Source organism: Equus asinus, chromosome 16 (assembly GCF_041296235.1).
Source record: "Equus asinus isolate D_3611 breed Donkey chromosome 16, EquAss-T2T_v2, whole genome shotgun sequence".
Classification (NCBI taxonomy): domain Eukaryota; kingdom Metazoa; phylum Chordata; class Mammalia; order Perissodactyla; family Equidae; genus Equus; species Equus asinus.
In genome coordinates, this window is record NC_091805.1 from 34,999,386 (window position 1) to 35,022,264 (window position 22,879).

General features: G+C 43.9%; 1 protein-coding gene across 2 annotated transcripts; it reads left to right on the forward strand.

Moving 5' to 3' along the window:
- Positions 1-13,626: 13,626 nt before the first annotated feature.
- On the forward strand, positions 13,627-20,135 carry GPR88 (G protein-coupled receptor 88). Of its 2 annotated transcripts, none has more exons than XM_044749406.2 (2): positions 13,627-15,736; positions 16,141-20,135. In XM_044749406.2, the coding sequence occupies exon 2, from the start codon at positions 16,210-16,212 to the stop codon at positions 17,362-17,364; it is 1,155 nt and encodes a 384-aa protein (XP_044605341.1). In that variant the 5' UTR covers positions 13,627-15,736; positions 16,141-16,209; the 3' UTR covers positions 17,365-20,135. The 2 variants fall into 2 exon arrangements, with proteins under 2 accessions (XP_044605341.1, XP_044605339.1); XM_044749404.2 differs by having other exon boundaries at positions 13,627-15,789; positions 16,141-20,134.
- The last annotated feature ends 2,744 nt before the right edge of the window (positions 20,136-22,879 follow it).

The following is a 22,879-nucleotide window of genomic DNA, read 5'->3' on the forward strand; positions in this document are numbered from 1 at the left end:
GATGTTTCTGAGCTTTTTCCCTTCTCTTTTGTCTTGTAAATTTTTTCAGAACACAAAGGAGAGGTGGTGGGTGGGAAGGTCCTTTCACTTCTTGAGTTGAGAATGAGCCAATGAGCTGTCCTCACGACACTGCATGAGACAGCTGGGGTACCTTGGCTGTCATGGGGCCACATCTTAGAGAAGGAGATTTCTCATGAATTCATGAACCTGTCTAGAAGGGCAGAAAATCTTTTTCTACAAATTTAGTTCTTATGAAAAAAATCAATTAACTAGTTCAACAAATTTTCTCACCTACTGGTCATTGAGTTCACATGGTTTTGTTACCCTTAGATGTCGAATGATTTATAAATCTCAAAACACACCTGGAGAAGCTACCGAATGTGTATGTATTCAGCTGTGATTCAGGTAACAGCAGGAACATGAGTTTACCAACGATAAGCTACACAAAAATATTTTCAAAATTATTTTCATTTGTATGCTTTCCTTGGTGACATGTTAAACCATCAATATGTTAAAAGTTTCTACTTAAATCAATTGTTGGTATATAAGCTGAACTGTCCTCTGTGATGTTTCCTGTCATAGAAGAAGTCTGTGCTCTTTCCCAAAGTGCCCTTGTAAGGCAGAGTTAATGGTGCCCACAAAAGCCTTGCAGTCCTCTTTGCGACACTCAGCAAAGCAAGAATTGGTCACTGCATGTCTCCTCAGAAGATTAATCAGGAAGATTTCCAATTACAGCAAGATATAATTTACAGCATAAGAGGAACCTCTTCTATTTACACATAGGTTGCATAGGGGTGGCACCCATGGCAGGGAAAGGAAAGTAGAAAATAATTGTATTAAGTTATTTTGAGCGGCATTGAAATGTTAATATATTCCCACCCAGTTTCTTCTCTATGGATTGAATTATGATAATCATATCAAGAAGGAGAAAAATAGCTTTTCCAGAGAATTTTAAACTCTTTTTGGTAGGTGCAAGGAGAAACTTCTATTGAAAGACTACTTTTTTTTTTTTGAGGAAGATTAGCCCTGAGCTAACTGCTGCCAATCCTCCTTTTTTTGCTGAGGAAGACTGGCCCTGGGCTAACATCCATCCATGCCCAACTTCCTCTACTTTACATGTGGGACGCCTACCACAGCATGTTGTGCCAAGCAGTGCCATGTCCGCACTCAGGATCCAAACCGGCGAACCCTGGGCTGCCAAGAAGCGGAACGCGCGAACTTAACCGCTGCTCCACAGGGCCGGCCCCACAATACATTGTTATTAACTACAGGCTGTATGCTATATAGTAGATCTCTAGGACTTGTTCATCTTGCATAACTGAAACTTGGTACCCTTTGACTAATTTGCTAAAAGGGTAAATCTTATGTTCAGTCTTCTTACCACAAAATAATAATGTTACAAAAAATAAAGAGGATAGGAGGAAACTTTTGGAGGTGATGGATGTTTATGGCATAGATCGTGGTGATGGTTTCACAGATGTATACTTTCCTCCAAACTCAACAAGTTACACACATTAAATATGCACAGCTTTTTGTATGTCAGTCATGCCTCAATAGAGTGGTTTTAAAAATGTTTAAATAAGAGATTCTCTCCAGGTGAGGTTGTCAATCTTGACATTCAGATCCCCAAAAGTGACTATGTCAGGTACAGGGAATAGAGTTCAAAAGACAAATTGAAACCAGAGATCGGAATAGGATAATGGTAGTTTATGTAAGTATTTATCTATTTATTTCTCTATCCATCCATCCATCTGGTAATAGATCTGGCCTTTACTGAGAACTAACGGAGACTAAGCTGTAAAGTATAACATATGACTTTTTGTACTGAAAAGAAAACTTGGAAGAAACAGGGGTCCATTATGGGAGATTAAGGGAACCAGTCCATTCTTGTCTTTGTTAAAAAAAAAAAAAAGGGTAAAACTCTGGAGGAGATGGAGGCATTTTTAAAAATCTAGGTTTCTTGCAGACAGACTTTTAATGCCACACTGCACATTCTAAGAGATATACCATACCCCAAGATGCATGTTCCAGGCAGTTTTTTAAATTCCAGAAAGTCGTAACCATTTGGCTTCCCATGTAGCTTGGGTTGTAAAGTAATATGACAGCTGCTGAGCATGCCCAGCACAGTCAGATAGGCCTAGTTTTTCCTCATTTGAGGAAATATGTAATATTCATTTCCTCTTTCTCCCTTGGCCACTATTCATACCAATTTCTTTCACAAGTATAACAGCCAATCCCAGACTTTTCCTGCTGCTTAAGAGCTAGCCAATAGCTTACCTTACCACTTATATCACATGCCTTCAAAGACCAAGGAATAAATGGCCAGGGGCCACATTAAATGACAACACAGCAGAAACCATAAAACAGAGCAGAGACATGGGTGGCCGAATCACTGGGCTCAGATTCTCATGTCCCATCACCACAGAGCCAGCCTTGGAGTCCTCTGTCTCAGATATTGCCCCAGAGACTGAAAGGGACGCTGGCCCCGAGATGGCTATCCTGGCATGACAAGAAGTGGGACTGCTGAGAGAGACCTTGATAATCAACCAAGCTAACAAACTGAGACTGCAGAATATCTTGATCTATTTTAAAGTCAAATCTGTTGGGATAATCAACCCTAATTAAGGATTCCTGTTTAAGTGACAGGTGGTTAGGATTGCTAATTTTTGAGGTAAACCAAAAGAGGAAAAGTTCACTCATCTGGTCGGGAGGAGAGAGAAAAGTCAATTACTAAGTCAGGAACTAATTACTTTTCACGCAGTCGAGAGATAGGAGAAGCACTGTTTGTCAGCATCCCCAAGGTCACCCCCAAGTTCAGTGATTTGCTGGAAGGACTCGCAGAGTCAGCATATGGTTGCACTCACAGCTAACATTTATTACGGTGAAAGGAGACCCAGCCAAATCCGCAAAGGGAAAAGGTGCCCGGAGTGAGGTCTGGAGGAAACCAGGTGCAAGCTTTCGGGAGTCCTCTCCCAGTGGAGTCAGATGGAATGTGCTCAATTCTCCAGCAACCAGTGGTGACGGCACATTAGAGACTAAGCACCCAAGGTTTTTTATCAGAGGAAGGTCAGGTAAGCACCCTCTGCCCAGCGCAAACCGAAATCCCAGACTCTCAGGAGGAAAGCAGGAGTTCCGCATAAACCTTTGCGCGGTCTAGGCGCAACGAACCACCCTTCCCACTAGGGGGAGTTTGACGTTGGTGTAGGGAGCTGTTTACCAGCAGGCTCCCAAGTGTAAGCCAAGGCCAAACTTGAAAGCAGGCCTTTCTGAGGACACCCGTCTCAGGCCTGCTGTGTAACCTTTTGTACACTCTGTATCCTAGCCAATTTTGTAGTAACTAAAGCCTGTTTAAATTAATGTGCAGTTTTACCTTACGAAGTTGACCCAAAGTCCCTGTTTTCAGAAGACTTCTTTGTGGAGGGAAGGAGTTGTGAGCTAGGAGACAGGAGCTCTATCCTTTTGGGTCTGCGGTGCTCCAGATGGGCCAGAATTCTGGTTTCTGTTTTGTTTTTAAATGGATAAATTCAGAAATTGTACAGCCTCCCCTTCGTAAACACTCTACTGGTCATAGGACACATGCCACGACCCCAGGTCTCCAATATGCCAAACCCTTTCAGAGCAAACTAATGTTACCGAACCTGAAGTGAGTTCGCTCACCCGCTGCGCAGCAAGCCAATCTCTGACACCGGGTGTGGTGGAAGAAAGTAGGAACTTTATTTTTGCACAGCACTGAGCAAGGAGAGAGGGCAGCTAAGGCTCAAATCTCAAACTCCCCGAAAAGCTAAAAGGAAGGGTTTTTATTTGGGGCTTTAGGTAGATGAGGGGGAGCATATGGCCTTGCTGGTCGGAGCTTTCCCACCAGCCTGTATCTCTTTGTGGGGAGGAGATAGTCCAGGTGCTTGTCCTTGACGTTGTCTCTCTCCATGGAGGATAGTGGATTCTGGAGCCAGGAAGCCAGAGAGTAAGCAGGGAATGAGTGTTTTGGTTTTAACCCCATATATGCTGGGTTTAATGTGGGGAAACTAACACCAGGGTTGGTATCACTAAGAGTAGGAAAGGTTCCCAGAATCTTCTTTCCTTTAAGAGATGAACTAGTTAAAAATTTTTGTTCTATTGTTTCCCCATTATTTAATAAGCAAAAGAAATAAAAATATGGGTTAATAGTTTTTAATATAATTTCAAAAATATTAAAGTAAAAACATATAGAGAAAATTAAAGCTAAAAAAATGATTACTGTAAAAATAAAGTCAGCACTGAGGCTTTTAAAAAGATATACTTTAAACAATAAAGATGTAAATTAAAATATTTATGTAAGTTGATAAACTGCTTAAAATAATATAAAAGGCAAATCTAAAGAATAAAATGCAGTGAAATAATACCACTAAGGAATTCAAGATTTAAAGGAATGAGGTAGAATAATCTGAAATAAATTAAGAATAAATCAAAAAAGACCTGGACTTTTAAAAATAAAAAAATTAAAACATAAGACATAAAGACAAGATTAAAACACTCTTTCACACAGCAACAGAGCTGCTTGAACAGAGAAAGTTACAGATGCCCCAGGCCTCCCATTTGGCCTGAATCCCAAGGTTGAGCTTCCCGGACAGGCCTTATGATAGTCAAAATCCCCAGGGAGAATATTCTAAGGAAAGGACCTATGAGCAAGACATTTTGTCAGCTCTAATTATTCCAAGTAGATTTTCAGCCTGGCATCTGCAGACCTGCAAAAGCTATTCAGCCTTTGGGCAATGTTAATAAGACTGTTTTTTTTTGAGTGATTGCTGTAAGCCAGACTATGTGCTAAGTGACATGAACCTATGAGTAAATCTATAAGCTATCTACTTGTATCGTCTTAAGAGGTTTTCGGTGGAGGAAACAGAAGTGGAGAAGCAACGTGACTTACCCAAGGTCATACAGCTAGCAAGTGGTACAGCCCAGATTTAAACACGGCCTTAACGCTCAAGCCCATCTCCTAATTTTTTGCTGTATTACATGTAGCCAGTCTGTTAAATACGGCCTGATTGCTGTGAAAGAGCACATCAAAATATAATGCCAGAAACACCTCAAGCAAGACGGTTCTCAGCATTTTAAAACTTCGGGTTGGAGCACACCTTGGTAAGCCTGGAAAAAGTTTGGTCAAAAGCTATTATTGCTTTGAAAGTAGAGCATGTTTCGAAGCAAGGTGTCTTAGAGATACGCGTGTAAGGAATAATCTCTTGCTGATTCTCAGCTGGTGTGAAAAACCTAAGAAGGCCAAGAATTCATACACTGGGACCCGAGGGAAGAAAATGAAATTCTTGAAATTTTAAAAAATTGTTTTAATACTGTGTTGAAAAGATTTGTTGGCCAGAAGGCAGAGTTCACGTTTGAAGTTTCCAGAGCAACATGCCTGGGTGCTTTTTTGACACGAACCAGTAAAGGCTTCTCTTTTTGTGCTCACACAGCAATGAGTAACATCTAATAAACAAACCAGTGGAGGACTTTTTAATATAAGTTTTAACATAGTCCTAATAATAAATCTGGGACAATTCTTTTCCAAAGTGTACTGTTCTCTTGGTTTTAATAGCTTCAGACGCTGTGCATGAATATACATGACTATATGATAATTAGAATCCTATTTAATAAAATTTTTTATTGAGACTACATATTATGGTTTTTAGTCAACGTAGTATTTTTATTCTAAAAAGTAATATACTTCTTGTAAAAAATCAGAGATGTATGAGAGTAAAAGCTTCAAATCTTCCTTTTCCTCAAATCTGCTAACCTGAAGTAACTGTACTAACAGATTATACTTCCGGATTTTTTTCTAAAGCATGTTCTGTACTTAAATAATGACTCTATCTGAACACCTGAAATATTATGTGTTTCCTTGTTCCTGCACAAATATGCTCAGTGTTCCAAATGATGTGCTGGATAAAAATAGGCTCTGTCCTCTCTTGTGAATTACACTCTGAGGCTCCTTCTCACATATTTTACGTGCCACATATAGTCGATCCTTTTAGTGGTCAGCTTGCTTTCCACCTTCCTCGGGAAGCCGTTTCCTCTTTTGGGTTTGGTGAAGTGTAATTATTTCCCCTCACTAAGTTGTAACATCCTGAATCAAGGTTGTACGCCTTTTGTTGCTGTAGCCTGAGGAACCTGACTCATAATAGATATAGGTTGGACCCTTTATTTCACTTTTATTTTTTTCATATCTTCTCTGAGTTCTTCAGAAATTAAGTGTGACGTAGATTTCATTTTCTTGGGGAGGCCCTCAGCCATTAGATCTAAAAGTCTGAGTGAGATCTGGTTTGGGACCACTTCCTGCTGGGAGCAGAACTTTGAAGAGGCTTTATCAGAAAGTAGTGGGGAAAGTTTAATGGGCTGCTCTCTCTGGTGACTCTGCTGGTCTAGAAAGAATGGAGACAATAAGAAAGAAACTTACTCATATTGACCCATAGAGACTGGAAAGTCGACTGTGGGTTGATATTTCATTCATTCATTCAACAAAGTTTATTAAGAGGCTACTAGGGAGCTACAGATATAAAGCTAAAATCGCTGTGCTCGAGTTCATACAGACACTTAAACAATGACCATCCAGTCTGATGACACGCTTTTCCTGGGTCCTGAGGAGAGAGCGTGGATAAAATTTGTGGAGCGTGTGGTGAGAGGAGCTTCACAGAGGAACGAGCACTCGTTGAGATGGCTTGGAAGGCGTGGGAAGGGAAGGAGTAGGTGTTGATGTCTTTCTCCTAATTAAAAAGCTAATGTGTTCACCCAGCAAGGAATTAGAAGAAACAACAGTCCTCAGAGCAGTGGAGCCATCTGGTGCTGAGGCTTCCACCTGCTCTCTGCCCCAGCAGGGTCCCTCCTTTCCAAACTTAAAGGTGGGCCCAAGAGGAGAAGAGCTGGTTCGCAAGATGGAATGAACTGCCTGCTGGATCCTTACTCCTTTTCCATAAATGGACAAAATTGACTAAGGGAGTGGGGCAGCTTTGCAGGCTGGAGGGGGTCATATGGACCTGACAGAGGCATGAAAACACTTTAACTTGGGGCTGGCCTCTTGGCATAGTAGTTGGATTCAGCGTGCTGGGGTTCACAGGTTCAGATCCTGGGTGCAGACCTACACCACCCGTCAGCCATGCTGTGGTGGCAACCCCCATATAAAAAAAAAAAATGAAGGAAGATTGGCACAGATTAACATCTCAAGGCTAATCTTCCTCAGGAAAAAAAAAATTTAACTTTCCTGACTGTCATTTTCCCTGACTGGCTGTGTTTAAGGGATGTATTTAAATTTAACATTAAAACAATTGTAAAGTGAAATTCATATGAAGCTATAATTCTTAATTCTGGCTGCATTAAAATCACCTGGGGAGCATTTTTTTTTTAAAAAAAAGTAGTGCCAAGGCCTTACGCCAGACCAGTTAAAGCAGAATGTGGATTCCGGCCTGAGATTGCCTTTTTTTTTTTTTAAGCTTCTCAAGTAATGCCTGGTGCACTGTACGGTTAAGAAATTGGGGGAAGAAAGCCAAACTTTCAACCACTTAACACTGTCTTTCTAAAGTAACATTTTTAATTCTTCAAGATGGCTGTTAAATTTGAGATTTAGATGAGAAATAACAGACTAAATAGTCCTCCTTATCCACCCATTAACAAATATGTTGCTCAAGCGATTGCGCTAGGAACTGAGGGGGAGTAAAAAGTAGGGTGATAAGGATGAGAAGGTGTCTTCTCCATGCCTTCATCCATGTCTTCAGAGTTCACCGTCCAGTTGGGGAAATTATATAATCAGGTATTGGTTGGTCTTTTTTGATTGTGAGAAATACTCAACTTTAACGAGCTTAGGAAACAAGAGGCTTTTAGAACCCAAGGACTGGGAAGTGGCTGGACTTTCAGGTACAGCTGGAACTAGGAGCTCAAAACCAGCAGAAACGCTCTATTTTTCTCTCTGCACGGCAGAAAGCATGGCTACTGACAGCTGCCGCATGCTGCAACTTATGCTTCAGGCACCTGGAGAGATACTGGCCTGGCTCTCAGTCCCAAGTCCACACCCCGGAAGGGACTCACATTTACTTCTGGACTGATAAACCATATCTGAGTGGGTTGGGGAGATTGGGCTCACACAAGAACAGGGCACTACGCTTTGAAATCAAGTGGAAGATAGTAGTTTTCTGAACAATAGGTGTTCTAGTCCCAAAAAAGTGTGTGGAGGCAGGGGTTTGCTGGGCAAACAAAAAAAGTGTCCACTACATTTGTATAGCAAGATAAAGATGTTACAGGACAGAACTGGAGAACAGTGTGGTGCAGAAGTAACGACCAAAGGAATGGTACAGAATATTGCTGTAGCCCACCCAAATAAAAGCTGGGCCTGTGGAGCTGGCTTTCCACAGAGTTTAGGTTCCCCACCACATGTGGAGGTGGTTAGGAAGAAATGAGGTGGTGCATACAGGGTGTTTACTACCCGAGAAGCACCGCCTGCCTCACACCTCAACAAGAGGAAAGTGTGGGAGGTTGGTTGTATCTATGGCGTTTGAGGTACATCTAAGCGGAGATATCTGACACGCAGTCAGAAATAGGGTGGTGTCCTCAACTCTTAAATTCCACAATGGAGAAGCTTCTAACGTATATTTGACAGTTGCTTCCACTGAGGCTCAGAGGACTGTGCCCAACATCCAGAGAAGGTTTTCAAGGATTAAAAATAAAGGAATATGCTGAGCAAAGGGCTTCCGGAAATAGTGCCAATTTGCTTCCTAAGCAGGAAGCAGGCATCTAACTTCTGAGATGAGGAAAATAGAATATATGGGTTTTTCTAACCACCAATGATTACCTCCATGAAGTAGAAACAGGATAGCAGGTCCCAGTTGTCTTGTTTCCTAATCTAATTTAGATTTTAAAATTATGTGAATTACCATTGCTTAGATTTTTCTTAAATTATTCATTTGTGATCTTGCCAATCCTGCTGAACTCTAATTAAGGATGATAATAATTGTGGCCCAGCACCTAAAAGTGTATGATCTTTTTCCCCATCAGTGATATGTGAGAAAGCGCGTGTGCACACACACACACACACATACACACAGAGCACTCTTTTGAAGTAATTTGACCTCATCGTTTAAATTACCTAAAATAATCCCTAAATGCTTGAAAATACAAAACTGGATGTTCTCTATCCAGTTCCTATCTCCATCAGATAGAAATATTTTTTAAGCAGATTTTAAAAAATAAACTATATTGAACCCCTTACTGGAAAAAAAGTCACTTCTGGACAGAGACCAAGCCAAAGCAATTTTAGTTCAAATTGGTTTTCCTGGAAAAGCGGAAAATGTAGTTCAGAAAAGAAATGCCTTGGCAACTTTACAAATCAACACTCAAAAACTAGCAAGATCAGTCTACATATCTTCTGCTTCGATGATTCTCAAATACTAATGTGGAAAAGAATTGCCTGGGGAGCTTGTTAAAAATGCAGCTTCCTTGGCCCAGACAGTAGCTCTGACCCAGACCTAGTGGATTTCCTACAGATCTGAAGATCCCAGCTGAATTAACTCTGATTTCACAGTTCAATTAATTCCTCATCGTAGAGATATATAAATTGATAGGACTACAATGAGAAATTGCATTTGTGTTCATTATATTTTGTTATGTGTTTACAAATTGTGTTTATCTCGTAGTCCTCTTCAGTGTGGCCACCTGTATTAGGGTCTTGGGACAATATGGTTCAAGGCATAGATCCATCACTGTATGGGTGACATTGGGTAAGTCATTCACTGTCTTGGGGTTTCAATTTTCTTTTCTGTAAAATGAGATTGGATGACGTCAATGGTTCTTAACTTTTTTTAGATTATAGACTCCTTTCAGAAGCTAACAAAATTCTTTAATCTTTTCTCCAGACAATGCACAAATACACAATAGATTTTTGCACACAAATTTAGGCAGGGTCACAATTTCCTTAAACGCTTCCAGGGACTTCCTGTGGCAGTGACTCTCAGAGCTGGAGAATTGGTTTATCTAAATTTATGTTTCGTAAGCCCCCCCCACCATTATTCAGATTTATTCCATTGAAGGGTGTGTCCCTTTACATCCTCTACTCCCGGTCCCCTGCTGGGAGTCACCACGGTCACTAATATGTGTGGCACACTTATTGTATGCTGGCCACTTTGTGAAGCTGTTTGCATAAGTTTAATCATTATAAGACCCCCTCAGAGGCAGGTGACCTCTTCATTTTACAAATGAGAAAACAGGTTTGTAAAGGTGAAATGACCTGCCTGAGGTCATATGCTAATACAAATAGGCCCTGGATTTGAGCCTGAGGTCTTAACCGCTCTGGTAGGGCTTCTCAGTCTGGGCACCACTGACGTCTTGTGCTGGGTAGTTCTTGGTTGTGGGGTCTGTCCTGTGCATGTTTAGCAGCTCCCTGGCCTCTACCCATTAGATGCCAATAACACCCCCCACTTAAGTTGTGACAACCAAAAATGCCGCCAGACATTGCTAAATGTACCTGGGGGGCAAAACAGCCCCCACTTGAGAATCACGCCCCATGGTCCACTCCCCTGACAGCACTACTGTAATGAGTCGCTGTCGCTGAGGCAAGGCCGGGGAATCCCTCGCGTCTGATAGGGCAGGAGAAAGGTTGGGAGCCATCATTACAAGGTCTCATGTACCCCAGGTAAAGGGCTTCAGGAAAGAACAAACTACAGGTCATTTCCAGCTCCATCATTCTCTAAATTCATAATTGCTAAAACCTCTACCACTGAGCTTTAAATGCTCACATGCAGTCGAATTACTCCTAAATTTGGCTATAAAACAACATAGTGCTGTTGTTCTTTTGAAAAACCTCGTCCACGGTCCAAACAGGCCCATACCAACAGGTTTCTCAGTTGTGTTACTTCTGAGAGACCAAGATCTCAGGAAATACAGCTGGGATTTGAAATGGGATTTGAGACAGTCTCGTGTGCTTGGTGAGGTTGCTCTGCGGCTTGGCTAACAGCAGACAGGAAGGGCGACAGGAAGCGAGCAATTTTTTACTGCTGCCACTCACCCTTTGGTTTCCCAAGGATGTGAGACAGTCGCTTGACTATGGTGGATTATGAAATTGAGTACTAGGAAAGTCCACACTGGATCCTCTCAGGGATGTGTGTGTGTGTCGGGGGGGCTTGTTATCTATTTAAAAATAATTTCTCCTTTCTCCTGCCCTTCCTGCATTTTAGCAGGGCATGCAAGCAGTCAGCCAGAGTGGCCTCAGCTTCTCTTGCAGTAAGGAGCAGCCATGTGACTGAAGTTTTGAGTGTGTGAGGTGTGTGCAGAAGTGATAAGTGAAATTTTCAGTTCACATCCTTAAAAAGGAAGCTGGTTGCCCCTCTTTCTTTTTTCCCCACCTCTGCCAGCTGGAATGTGAACGAAGTAGTGGTGAAACAATGTCGGCCACATAGACAAATATAACATCCTAGGGCAGTGGTTCTCGAACTTTAGGATGCATTAGAGTCACCCGGAGGGCTAGTTAAAACACAGCTCACTGGGCCCCATCACCAGAAATTCTGATTCATTGGGTCTGAATAATGTCTAACAAGTTTCCAAATGATGCTGCTGCTGCTGGTCAGAGACCACACTTTGAATACTATTGTCCTAAGGGACGGTGGAACACTAAGAAGGTACCTTGGTTTCTGGATTACCTTGTGGAGTAGATCTGCCTTCCACCTGGACTGCTTGTTCACCTCCATGAGAAAGAAATCAATTATTTATTTTTTTGAACATCTATCATTTTGCATCTCCTTGTTACATCAGCTTAATCCATAGTGGCTCATCCATGTCAAGGAAATTAAACTTTACTAAGGGAGGCAGTACAGTGTAGTGGTTGAGTATGGGGTAATGGGTTTGAATCCTAGTTACGCCTAGCTGTATGATCTTGGGCAGGTTGTTTAACCTCTTTGTGACTCAGTTTTCTCATCTATTAAATGGAGCCAAGGGGACAAGGTCACTTAGAGCTCACATCCCCTTTCTAGACCATGTTCACTATCAGGACCCCAGAATTCCCTGCTCAGTGGCCATGAACACACTTCCATGATCTGCATGGATCTCTTCTCTGGCTTTGTCCTTCTGATGGCTGACTATGCCTTCTAGGTACCACCCCAGGTCTGAGATGTTACCAAGGGGTGGCTGCGTGACAGGGGGGTAGATGACACTTGGATGGGCAGGCTGGAGTGTCCTATGTTAAACATGAGGCCCCTCTGGCATGTGATGAGAGAGCTGAGTGTAGGGAGATGGACTGTGGGCCAGAGGCAAGCTCCCCGAGTTGTCACATTCCTGTGGCATGAAACAATCTAGGAATCTGAGAATTCTAAACTGGAACCCAGCCTTCTGGTTGTCATGAAAGTATATTTGTCAAGTTAGGAGAATAGAACATATTTTATTTAACAGTTTGATAGCTTGATTTATGATTTTAAAATATTAAGACATACGACCTGTAGACTTCCCTCTGGACTGCCTGGCCTACAAATTTAGGGCTGAGCCTGGCTACCTTGTAGGCCTGCCATGAGGACTGAATGAAACAGTAGATGAAAAATACTCAAAATAATGCTTGGTGCACGTGGAATGTCCTCAGTGACATTACCAATGACGATGCTTATGATTCTCCTGAAGGCAGTAGGGACCTAATGAAAGATTTTAAGCATAATAGTAACATTTGCTCACTATTTTTTCAGACAAATATTAAGGGTCTATTATGTGTCCAGCATTGTTCTGGGAGCTGCCAATAATAGTAGTAATCAAAACAAACTCCTATTTCCAAGTAATGTACATTAGAGTGCAGAGAGGGGAAACAGATAAAAGTAAAAATATTTGACATGTCAAGTGATGTCTTTTGGTTTTAGAAAGATCATTTTGGCTGGAGCGAGATAAGATTGCTATTTTAGTAGAGGTCAGTTGGGAGCTTGTTGGGATAATTTAGACAAGAGATGATGGTTGTCTGATGCTGACAGCAGCAGAGTCAATAGAGATAAGTATACAGATTTAAAAAACATTAATGTGGTGGAATGATGACACCTGGTGACTGGTGGCTATAGGGAGTTAGTGAGAAAAGAAGGAATCAGGCATGACAGCTGGGATTCTGACTCAGGCACCAGGAAATGATAATGCCAGTCGGTCACTGAGATTTGGAACGTAGGAGAAGGAGGCACTGGTTTGGAAAGAAGATGAGGAGATTGGTTTTGGACATTTAGGGTTTGAGATGCCCACAGAACACCAAAGTGGAGATGTCCAGTAGGCAATTTTATATATGGGTGGGCCTTTGGCCAGTTGGAAAGTGTCTCGGGGGTAACTGCCAAAAGCAGCATGGGGTGGGCATTCAGGGGGAGGAAAGGAAGTAGAAGCAGAAACTGGAGCAGTTCCTCCAGGAAAGAGAGTGAACTACATGAGGCAGCTGGAGAAGGAGGGGAGGTGCGGGGAAAGTTTTTATTAGGTTGTGGTGAAATCAGCATTTTTGTAAGGCCAAGGGAGAGCAAGCAGTGGAGAGCAGAGCGACTGGAGATGCATCCAAAGGGGTGGTTGATGGAGCAAGTTCCTGATGGGGGAAGGAGGGAAGTGGTGCTAAGCAAAATCACTGTTTCACCATGGAAAAAAACAAATGAAATCATTTACACAGCCATCTATTCATTGATTTAACAAATATTTATTGAGTTTCTTCTACGTGCCAGGCACTCTTCTGGTGTTGGGAGCAAGATAGAAAAACCTTTACCCTATATTATGTAAGTTCAGTAGCTTAAAACAAAAACACAATTAAATCCTAAACAAAAACAAACCAAAACCAAACAAAAATTTGGCCGCTGCCAGGCCAAGGCTAAAGAGGGCATGGTCTTGGCAGGAGTGTGTGTGACTACAAGGCACTGGGGTCCCTCAGCAGGGACTCTGCTCTTTCCTACAGGCAACACACAAGGTGGCAGCTGGAACCAAGGACCTGGAACTCGAATACCTCCTGATGTGAGAGGAAAATTTTTATTTTAACAAGTTTTAACTACAAATCATTAAAGGAATCTCTTGCAGCCTTGCTGTGCTTGATGGATTCAAAGCCTCAGTACAGATAAATGACAGCAGGCAAAGGACGATGGCAATTCTCCTTAACATCAATAAACTTGCTATCTGACCCTCAGTCCTCTGAAGAGCAAATTTCTGGTTCTTCCTTTTCATGTCCCAACTCGACTAATTCTGTTTAGATACTGCCTAAGTGGACCTTAGTCCAGCAAGTGATGCTTAGACCTACCTCCAGTAGAGGTCTTCACGGTCATTAACAAAAACTATTTTTGAAAGAGAGAGAGGAAAGCAGAGGACGTGCATTTTGCACTTCATCCTGAGATGTCACCCTTAGGGACAGACTGGACAGGACTCCCGCCATATGACCCAGGACTACATTACACATTAGATAGTGTAGGTATATTCAAGGGGCAGCACTCGGGAAGAGAAATGTTACATTTATGTGTGGGGATGCATAGACAGCTTGAACAGAAAGGGCCTTGGATGTCACTGAGTGGAAACTTCTTATTTGACAAGATGAGAATGATCCATCATAAGGCCAGTTGGTGGATGCTCAGCTGAGAACCCAAGTGTCCTGAAACCCCACCTAGCATTCTTCCCTTTATGCCCTGTTACCATACCATATTGAGTTAACATTTCAAAGAACTGATTTTTCTAGTGAAAAATGATTTATTGGGGAGGTGACTTTATGAAAAGTTTCCCATGTGGAATGGACAAATGAATGCTTGCACCAAAGCAGATTCCAACATTAGACTGCAAATTGCTATCTAAGAAAGACCACAAGATCGAGTTCTGAAGGGAAGAGCTATCTTTGTTGTTTACACTGTGGATAATGCATGTCCTTTGCTTCCTTCCTGACACTCGCTTTTCACATTCTGACCATTTCGTTTGTACCCTCTGACCATTTCATTACTGAAACACAAGCCAAACTCTGGAAAGGAGTTTGGTGATAAGAAAAAATAGAAATTATGATTTAAATTGAGATTTGGGGATTTTCTGTGGATAATTACTCATGTCCCACCTTACCAAAAAAAAGATGAATATCAATTAGAATATAAATTAATTCTCTCTGAAAATGTGGGATGAAAGAGATCAGTCCGGGGTATTGGGAGCATATCATCCCTCAGAAAAATCTTGCCCCCAGAATGCATTTGACTGGAATGAAATACATTGGGACTATATTAAATTTTATTCTAATGTTGATAGGAGGAAAAAAAGGAAGGAAAGAAAAATGAAGCAGGGTGAAAATAAGGTGATTGAAAGAAAGAGAAAAAGAGGAGAGAGAAACCTGTTAATTACAGGATTTTCTGAGCAAGATATTTTTCTTCCTTTCACAAGTTAGAAGCTATTGAATAATTCATGCCAAGCCTGGAAAGGCTGCCTTTTCCCTGGGTGATGTATAACGAGCAGGAGAGAGCTTCGAGTGGGTTCACCACATCAGCCACCACTCTTGCTTCTGAGCACAGGGTGCTCTCCTCTGGAGCTCAGCTTCTGCTTTTGCAGCCGAGCATCCTTGCTGCTGCTGCTGCCTGCCTGCCCACCCGTCTGGGGCTTGCAGCCCGCCACTTTACTTTCCCCAGCCTTGCTGCCAGCTGAGAAGTCTCCCTGCAGCTGCTGGTTTGTGCCTAGGACCATGTGTGCTGATGCTGCTGGGGAGAAGCAGGCACTTGCTCCTGGCACCGATCCCAGCTGAGTTTCTCCTGTTGATTTCGGGACCACTGATGCTGCTGCTGAGGAGGTATTTCCTGGCATCCCACCCTCTGCTACCGCCAGCTACGGACCAGCCCCAAAGTAAGGTTCCCCCAACCCCTTTCCCCTGGGATTTTTCCCAAGTGGGACATCTCTGCTTTTTCCTGGAAACTAGGGGCTCCATCTGGCAATATTTCAACTGTGTGTATATTTGTGTGTGTCGGGGGAGAAAAGGAGACTGTTCTTGACATTGCTCTGTCCTAGGGCTTCCTTGGTGCCTGCTGAAGGCAAAGAGGCCTTTCCCCTGGCACTAGAGACATTTTCGAGGCAACCACCTGTCATCTGCCACCCCCGTTGTTCTCCTCGAGCTCCCTCTCCCCCCTCCCCCAGCCCATTATTCTACTTTTGTGTCGGTGGCAGAAGGCTGAAGGGATGTCTTTGCCCTCTTTGCAGGCGGGTGTCAGGATGGGCCGCGCTGCGAGAAGCCGTCGCTAGCGAGCGAGGTGTGAAGAGTTGGCCAGAATGACCAACTCCTCCTCCACGTCCACCTCCTCCACCACCGGGGGATCGCTGCTGCTGCTTTGCGAGGAAGAGGAGTCGTGGGCGGGCCGGCGCATTCCCGTGTCCCTCCTGTACTCGGGTCTGGCCATCGGGGGCACGCTGGCCAACGGCATGGTCATCTATCTAGTGTCGTCCTTCCGAAAGCTGCAGACCACCAGCAACGCCTTTATTGTGAACGGCTGCGCCGCCGACCTCAGCGTCTGCGCCCTTTGGATGCCGCAGGAGGCGGTGCTCGGGCTCCTGCCTGCCGGCTCCGCGGAGCCCCCAGGGGACTGGGACGGCGCGGGGGGCAGCTATCGCCTCCTGCGCGGCGGGCTGCTAGGCCTTGGGCTCACCGTGTCCCTCCTGTCCCACTGCCTGGTGGCTCTGAACCGCTACCTGCTCATCACCCGGGCGCCCGCCACCTACCAGGCGCTGTACCAGCGGCGCCACACGGCGGGCATGCTGGCGCTGTCCTGGGCGCTCGCCTTGGGCCTCGTGCTGCTGCTCCCGCCCTGGGCCCCGCGCCCCGGCGCCGCGACCCCGCGCGTCCACTACCCGGCGCTGCTGGCAGCCGCGGCGCTGCTGGCGCAGACGGCGCTGCTGCTGCACTGCTACCTGGGCATCGTGCGCCGCGTGCGCGTCAGTGTCAAGCGGGTCAGCGTCCTCAACTTCCACCTGCTGCACCAGCTGCCCGGCTGCGCCGCCGCCGCCGCCGCCTTCCCCGGGGCTCCGCACGCGCCGGGCCCCGGGGGCGCGGCGCACCAGGCGCAGGCCCAGCCCCTGCCCCCCGCGCTGCACCCGCGGCGGGCGCAGCGGCGGCTCAGCGGCCTGTCGGTGCTGCTGCTCTGCTGCGTCTTCCTACTGGCCACGCAGCCGCTGGTGTGGGTGAGTCTGGCCAGCGGCTTCTCCCTGCCTGTGCCCTGGGGCGTGCAGGCGGCCAGCTGGCTCCTGTGCTGCGCCCTGTCGGCGCTCAACCCGCTGCTCTACACGTGGAGGAACGAGGAATTCCGCCGCTCCGTGCGCTCTGTCCTGCCCGGCGTCGGTGACGCGGCGGCCGCCGCCGCTGCCGCCACTGCTGTGCCCGCCGTGTCCCAGGCGCAACTGGGCACCCGCGCCGCCGGCCAGCACTGGTGACCCAGCCAGGGCCCGAGGGAAGCGGAGGTTCCGGCTTCAGCGTCCTTGGTCACCTCGCCTCCAGCCCTGGCGGAGCATTCCCTGCCCAAACGAAGACTCCTGCGGCGGAGACCGGGAAATTGGTGCGAAGATTTCGCCTTCGACCCCATGGGATGCCTGAACCAAGGTCTCTCCCTAAATGGGGTCCTTGAAGTCATTTTTGGCCGGTTGACTTTTACCTTTTGTTTCTGTGTTTTAGAGAAACCCTAAAGTCAAAACACCGGTCAAATCCTAAAGTCAAACTTCAAGAACTTGCCAACTGACACAAAAAAACCCGGTTAATTTATTTCAACTCTGTTTTTGAAAGAGCTTTGATAACGTATTACCATTCTCACCTTCATCGTCTTATGATATATATGAAGCGCCCTGAGTGTGCATGAGCCAAAAGAAATACTATTGATGAAAGAAATAATATTTAAGTATTTTAGAAAGTAACCTATCTTTGATGATGCTTCTGTTATAATTAGCTTTTGTATATTAACCTAAAGAATGAAGCCACAGATGTGCGCACCAGTATGAGTTGCCATTAAGACCTCAAGCCCCTTATTCTTAAAAGGGTGTTGATAAAGTAAAATCATTCCCGAATGAGATAGAACCTTAGCCAGTGGGGGGGGGGGAGGGGGGAACCAGATTTATTACTTTACACTCCTTTTTGCACTTCTAAGACTGAAAATTGGCATTGAGTGTTAAAATGAAAAATTTCCATTGTGGTGATTGATGGTCTGAGCCAGCAATGGAACTTTGAAAACAAATAGGAGGGTTATCTATTTTAGGTACCAGTTTCACGTTTTATATAGCATGCCAACTTGTTGCTACCCTCATTTTGTAATCAATTTACTTGCCTTATGAGTGCGATCATAGCTGTGAACATTCTGTACTATATTGGTTGCTAAGAAGAATAAATCCTTCTGTTTTCTCTTTAACATTTAAAATATCTCAATGCACATGATATAATTAAACACTAACAATACCATGACTGCATAGCTACTATTAGCTGCTATTGCATGCTCCTAGATGCTAGAACTTACTGGGCATGTGGTATACTAAAGCAATACCCATTAGACAAGGGCGTTTTACTTCTTCCAGACACCAGAAGAAGTGGCCTGCAATTATTTGAAAAGAGACACAGAGACACCTCTGGCTACCTAGAGTTCTTCTTGTCTTGACCCAATTTATGAGAAAACTCCCAGTTGGGACTTTATCTTGCAAATGGAGCCACAGTCAAGATGGATCAATAATATTGTTTGGCTCTGCAAAGCCATCTGTGCTCTTTTAGGGTTTAGACAAGCCACATGTTAGAAAGCAACACTGTTTTTTATGTAGTTCGTATATATTACCGTGACACAACATTAATATGGTGTCTGTTAAAAGAGGTGTAACAAACTTGGTTATATATATCTAACAGTTCAAATGGGAGTCTGTTCTAAAATGTCTGATTTGAGGTTTGTCCTTTCTGTCTTTGGTTTACTCAATTTATTTAGAAATATTTGAAATACACAATCGTGTGAAATCACTTTATAAATTAAGATGGGAAGAAAGTAATTTTCAATAATCATCTATCATCAGTGTGATTGCTAACTACATCAAATCTTGCTAACCACCCAGCCTCAATTAACTGTGTAATTGCTTTGTTGCCCTCCTGGACCTTGTAGGCCAGGAGAGTGGCAACACTTATGCATTTGAATAATTATGGAAGCTGCAGGAAACTTCAACATGTTTGTAGTAAAACAAAACAAAGCAAATATGTTCATCACAAGTAATGGATCAGCAGTCATTTTATTAATCTATCCCCTTTGCGCATGCATAATTTCTCTCTTACTAGGGTTTCATCTGTTCCCATTTTCCTTGATTCAAATATTTAATTAAAGTTCAGACAACCATTCTTCTGAGTGTTTTTCTTCCGTCTCTGGCCTTTGTGCATACCTCTTTGAGAACACTATAACGAAGACACTGTGTTCCAAAGCGCTAGTGATGAAAGTAACTTCTTTCTTCTGGCTTTGTTTAATTTCATTTTTGGTTTCTAAAATTATTTCTATGTTGTATATTTAAATAGGGTCCATATGCCAGCATTAAAAAGAAATAGGGACAATTTCCTTTCTGTAAGCATAATTAATTGGGGAATAAGGTGCAACAACAACAGAGAGCTGAGGAGTTTCCTTTTTTGGGGTGGGGAGATGCTGGGGCTCTTTTCTAAATGTCTATCAAAAAGGTCTTGTAATTAGACCTTTATCCTTGTTTCTCATTGTGGATGCTGCAAATGATTCATCCTGTCGTTCCTATAAACATTTGCCACATGTGTAAACTTAGTTTTTCAAGTACCTGATTTCTTGCAATGTTTCTGGCTGACACGGAGAACCATCTTATGCTGGCTCAGTGCCACGTGGGAGACCTACTTTAGGTTATATTTACTGGTAATTAACTCCACAGGAATGATTCACTTTTAATTTCGAATTAGCAATGATGCGTCTAAAAATGCCTTATGAGGGCACTAGCTGGGAGTGCTGGAGTTAGTGCTTCTACAAATTAAGTTAATGGAGATTGTGTTCTTATTTAAATGAAACCACATATTATCCACTCAGGGATAAAAAAAAACCTTAATTGCTGTCGTGGGCTGCCCTACATTGCCTTTTCTACTTTTTTTCTTTAGGCATATGCCTTTAAAACATGCCCCATCCCCCCCTTACACTTTAATGGCTAAATTCTAGGATGTAATAGGTATTGTTCCTAGCACTCCTCTCCTTCCAAAATGCAGTATGGGCATAAACAAGAATTCTGTTTTGTACAGAGGCCTCCATAGCTGGTTTTTGTTTTAAACACTTTAGGGAGATTTCCAAGGTCAGACAAGTTCCCTTGTGTCTGAGAATTAGGGAGAAAGATTTCTTTCGTGGAGGTATTGTTCTTTTTAGGAGGACCCGGTGGGAGGATGGGGTGGAGCAGAGGAAGGGGCTAGAGACTTACTTTAATACTCTGATAGAGATAGCCCTTGAAGAGATCTGCTTACCAGGGGAATGTTGGTCTGCTTTGGCCTTGTGATTCAGCGCAACCCTGTTCTTCTGATGACAACTGTACTGGTCAACATCGTTGTCTGAAGTGTAGCTTTTGTTCTGTTCTCCCAGGAACTCAAACAGTGCTCGTCTGGCTCGTTAGCAGTCCTGTGAACTAACCTGACTACGGGCATCAATGACACAAATTAAAATTCAAGAACACTGAGAAATACCATGGCTGTCCTTCACTTTTAGCCGTTTTTTAATGTTTGTGTGTTGTACGGCAAGAATGGAGCTCCAGATGGGAAGTCTTGTTCTGTAGAACAAGGAGGGGGCCTTTCTTTCCACTACTACTCTCCCTTTCAGCTTTTTTTTTTTTTTGAGGAAGATTAGCCCTGAGCTAACATCTGCTGCCAATCTTCCTCTTTTTGCTGAGGAAGACTGGCCCTGAGCTAACATCCGTGCCCATCTTCCTCTACTTTATATGTGGATGCCTACCACAGGATGCAGGATGGCTTGCCAAGTGGTGCCATGTCTGCACCCAGGATCCAAAACAGCCAGTCCCAGGCCGCCGAAGCAGAATGTGTGAACTTAACCGCTGTGCCACTGAGCCGGCCCCCTTTTCAGCTCTTTGAGGGGCCTTACATACACGTGTGTAGACTCAAACCCCAGGTCCAAGTTCTGCTCACATCTCGCTCTCAGCCAGCCACCTTGCCCACCTCTAGGAACTAGCAGCAAACACACAGAGGTCAGAGTATGGCCTGGAAGTGGCCTCAAGCCATTTGGGCAGGGAATTCCTAGGTTCCAGGTACCAGTGCCTATTGAGGGAGGCATAAGCTCCAGGTGGGCACATTTCCTTGGGACTCCTCTCCCTGTGGGAAGGGGAGTGGCCAGAGGAGGGTGGGAGCAGGCCCTTTAAAGCATGAGACCCAGGTTGAGATCCCAGTGTCTCGCATCGGGCCAGACCACTTTCACGCAGGTCCTTCTCAGGCATCCTTTCTTAGCTCCTCCCACCTGCAGGGACTCCTTAAACAGGTGCCACACATAGGGTTTCCCCAGATACTGAGTCCCATCAGGCCTAATGCAACAGGTAAGGAGGACGGTGAGGAGGGAGTGGGAAGGGTGTGGATGAAACAAGGTAGGTCAGAGGTTGAAGGTTGTTGAAGGAGAGTGGTGATGGGTACATGGGATGTATGGCCCAGTTCTCTTTACTGGTGTGTATCTTTGAGAATCTTCATGATGAAAAGTTAAAAAAAAAGTGAAGCCACACTGAGGGGGGAAAAAAGAAAGGAAGAAAGGAAGAAAGGAAGGAAGAAAAAAAGCAAATAAAGGAAAGTAATCAACGTGCCTTAAGTCATGCAGCAATTAAAGTTCACGCTGCTGTTAAATGGAGGAGCTGGGATTTTGTCTGACTTTAGAGCGTGAGGTGGAAACGACCATGCTGTAGGATAAAATCGGTATTTTTTAGTTGCGTGGAATTCCCTTTAGAAGGTGACCATTCTCAGTTCCCTAATCTCTCTCCCCTACATGCATCTTTCGCTATAGCTTAGTTGGTCCACACGCTGCCTTCTAAACATGGCCCATGTTCTGTGTCTGAGCCGTGTTCATTCAAGGACCTTCCTGGAGTGTCCTCGCATCTTATCGCCTGCCCAACCTCCATCTCTCCTTCCAGGAAGGCTCACTTAGTTTCTATCTCCTCATTAGAGCCCTTCCTCCCCGCAAACGTAAAGCTCTGCCTCCACGGAGCTCCTGCGCCACTCGATCTTACCGCATATTCTCTTCTTGTATTATCTCTGTCTTAATGTGTGCGTCAGCTTCAAAACTAGATAGGAAAGGTTTTTGGTTTATTTTTCAATCCTTTGATTTTTTTTTTATGTCAAATAATGTCTTTCTTTTAGTAGCCAGTTACCTGAAATATATTAGATAATTAATATATGTTTATAGTTAAAGAATGTAATTTTGAAAGAAAGAAGATTTGGTCTTTTCCCTTGCATGTTTATTTTTCTCTTAATGAAATAGACCCGAGAATAAATCCTACTTCCCAACTCGTATTTTGCCAGAGGATATCCCAGAATAATGATGTATGGGATTATGAGCCATGTGCATAAATCACATGCTGTCGTTGCTGTCATTTGGGGGAGATTTATGCTCCTGTTATCCAAGCTCTGTTCACACTAACAGAAGTAACAATAAGAAGTTTCAGTCCTAATTACTCCTTTAAATTCAAGGTCAAATTACTGCGTACGTGCAATTATTTCTCAGGGCCTTGCCTAGAAAAGCTGTGTATTTTTGATATGTAAAAGCATTAAACATTGCTAACTGATGGCCAGGTAGTTTTGGTAGAACCCTGAGAGAAATGTCTGTGGGAATGTCTTTACCTCTCCTTGTCAGTTCACCGGATGGTAGACCTGGAGATTATCCAGCCTAATTCCCTGCTGTTTTTGTTTGACAGAAAGTACTTTGATTTTTAATTTTTCTTGGTATTAACTAGG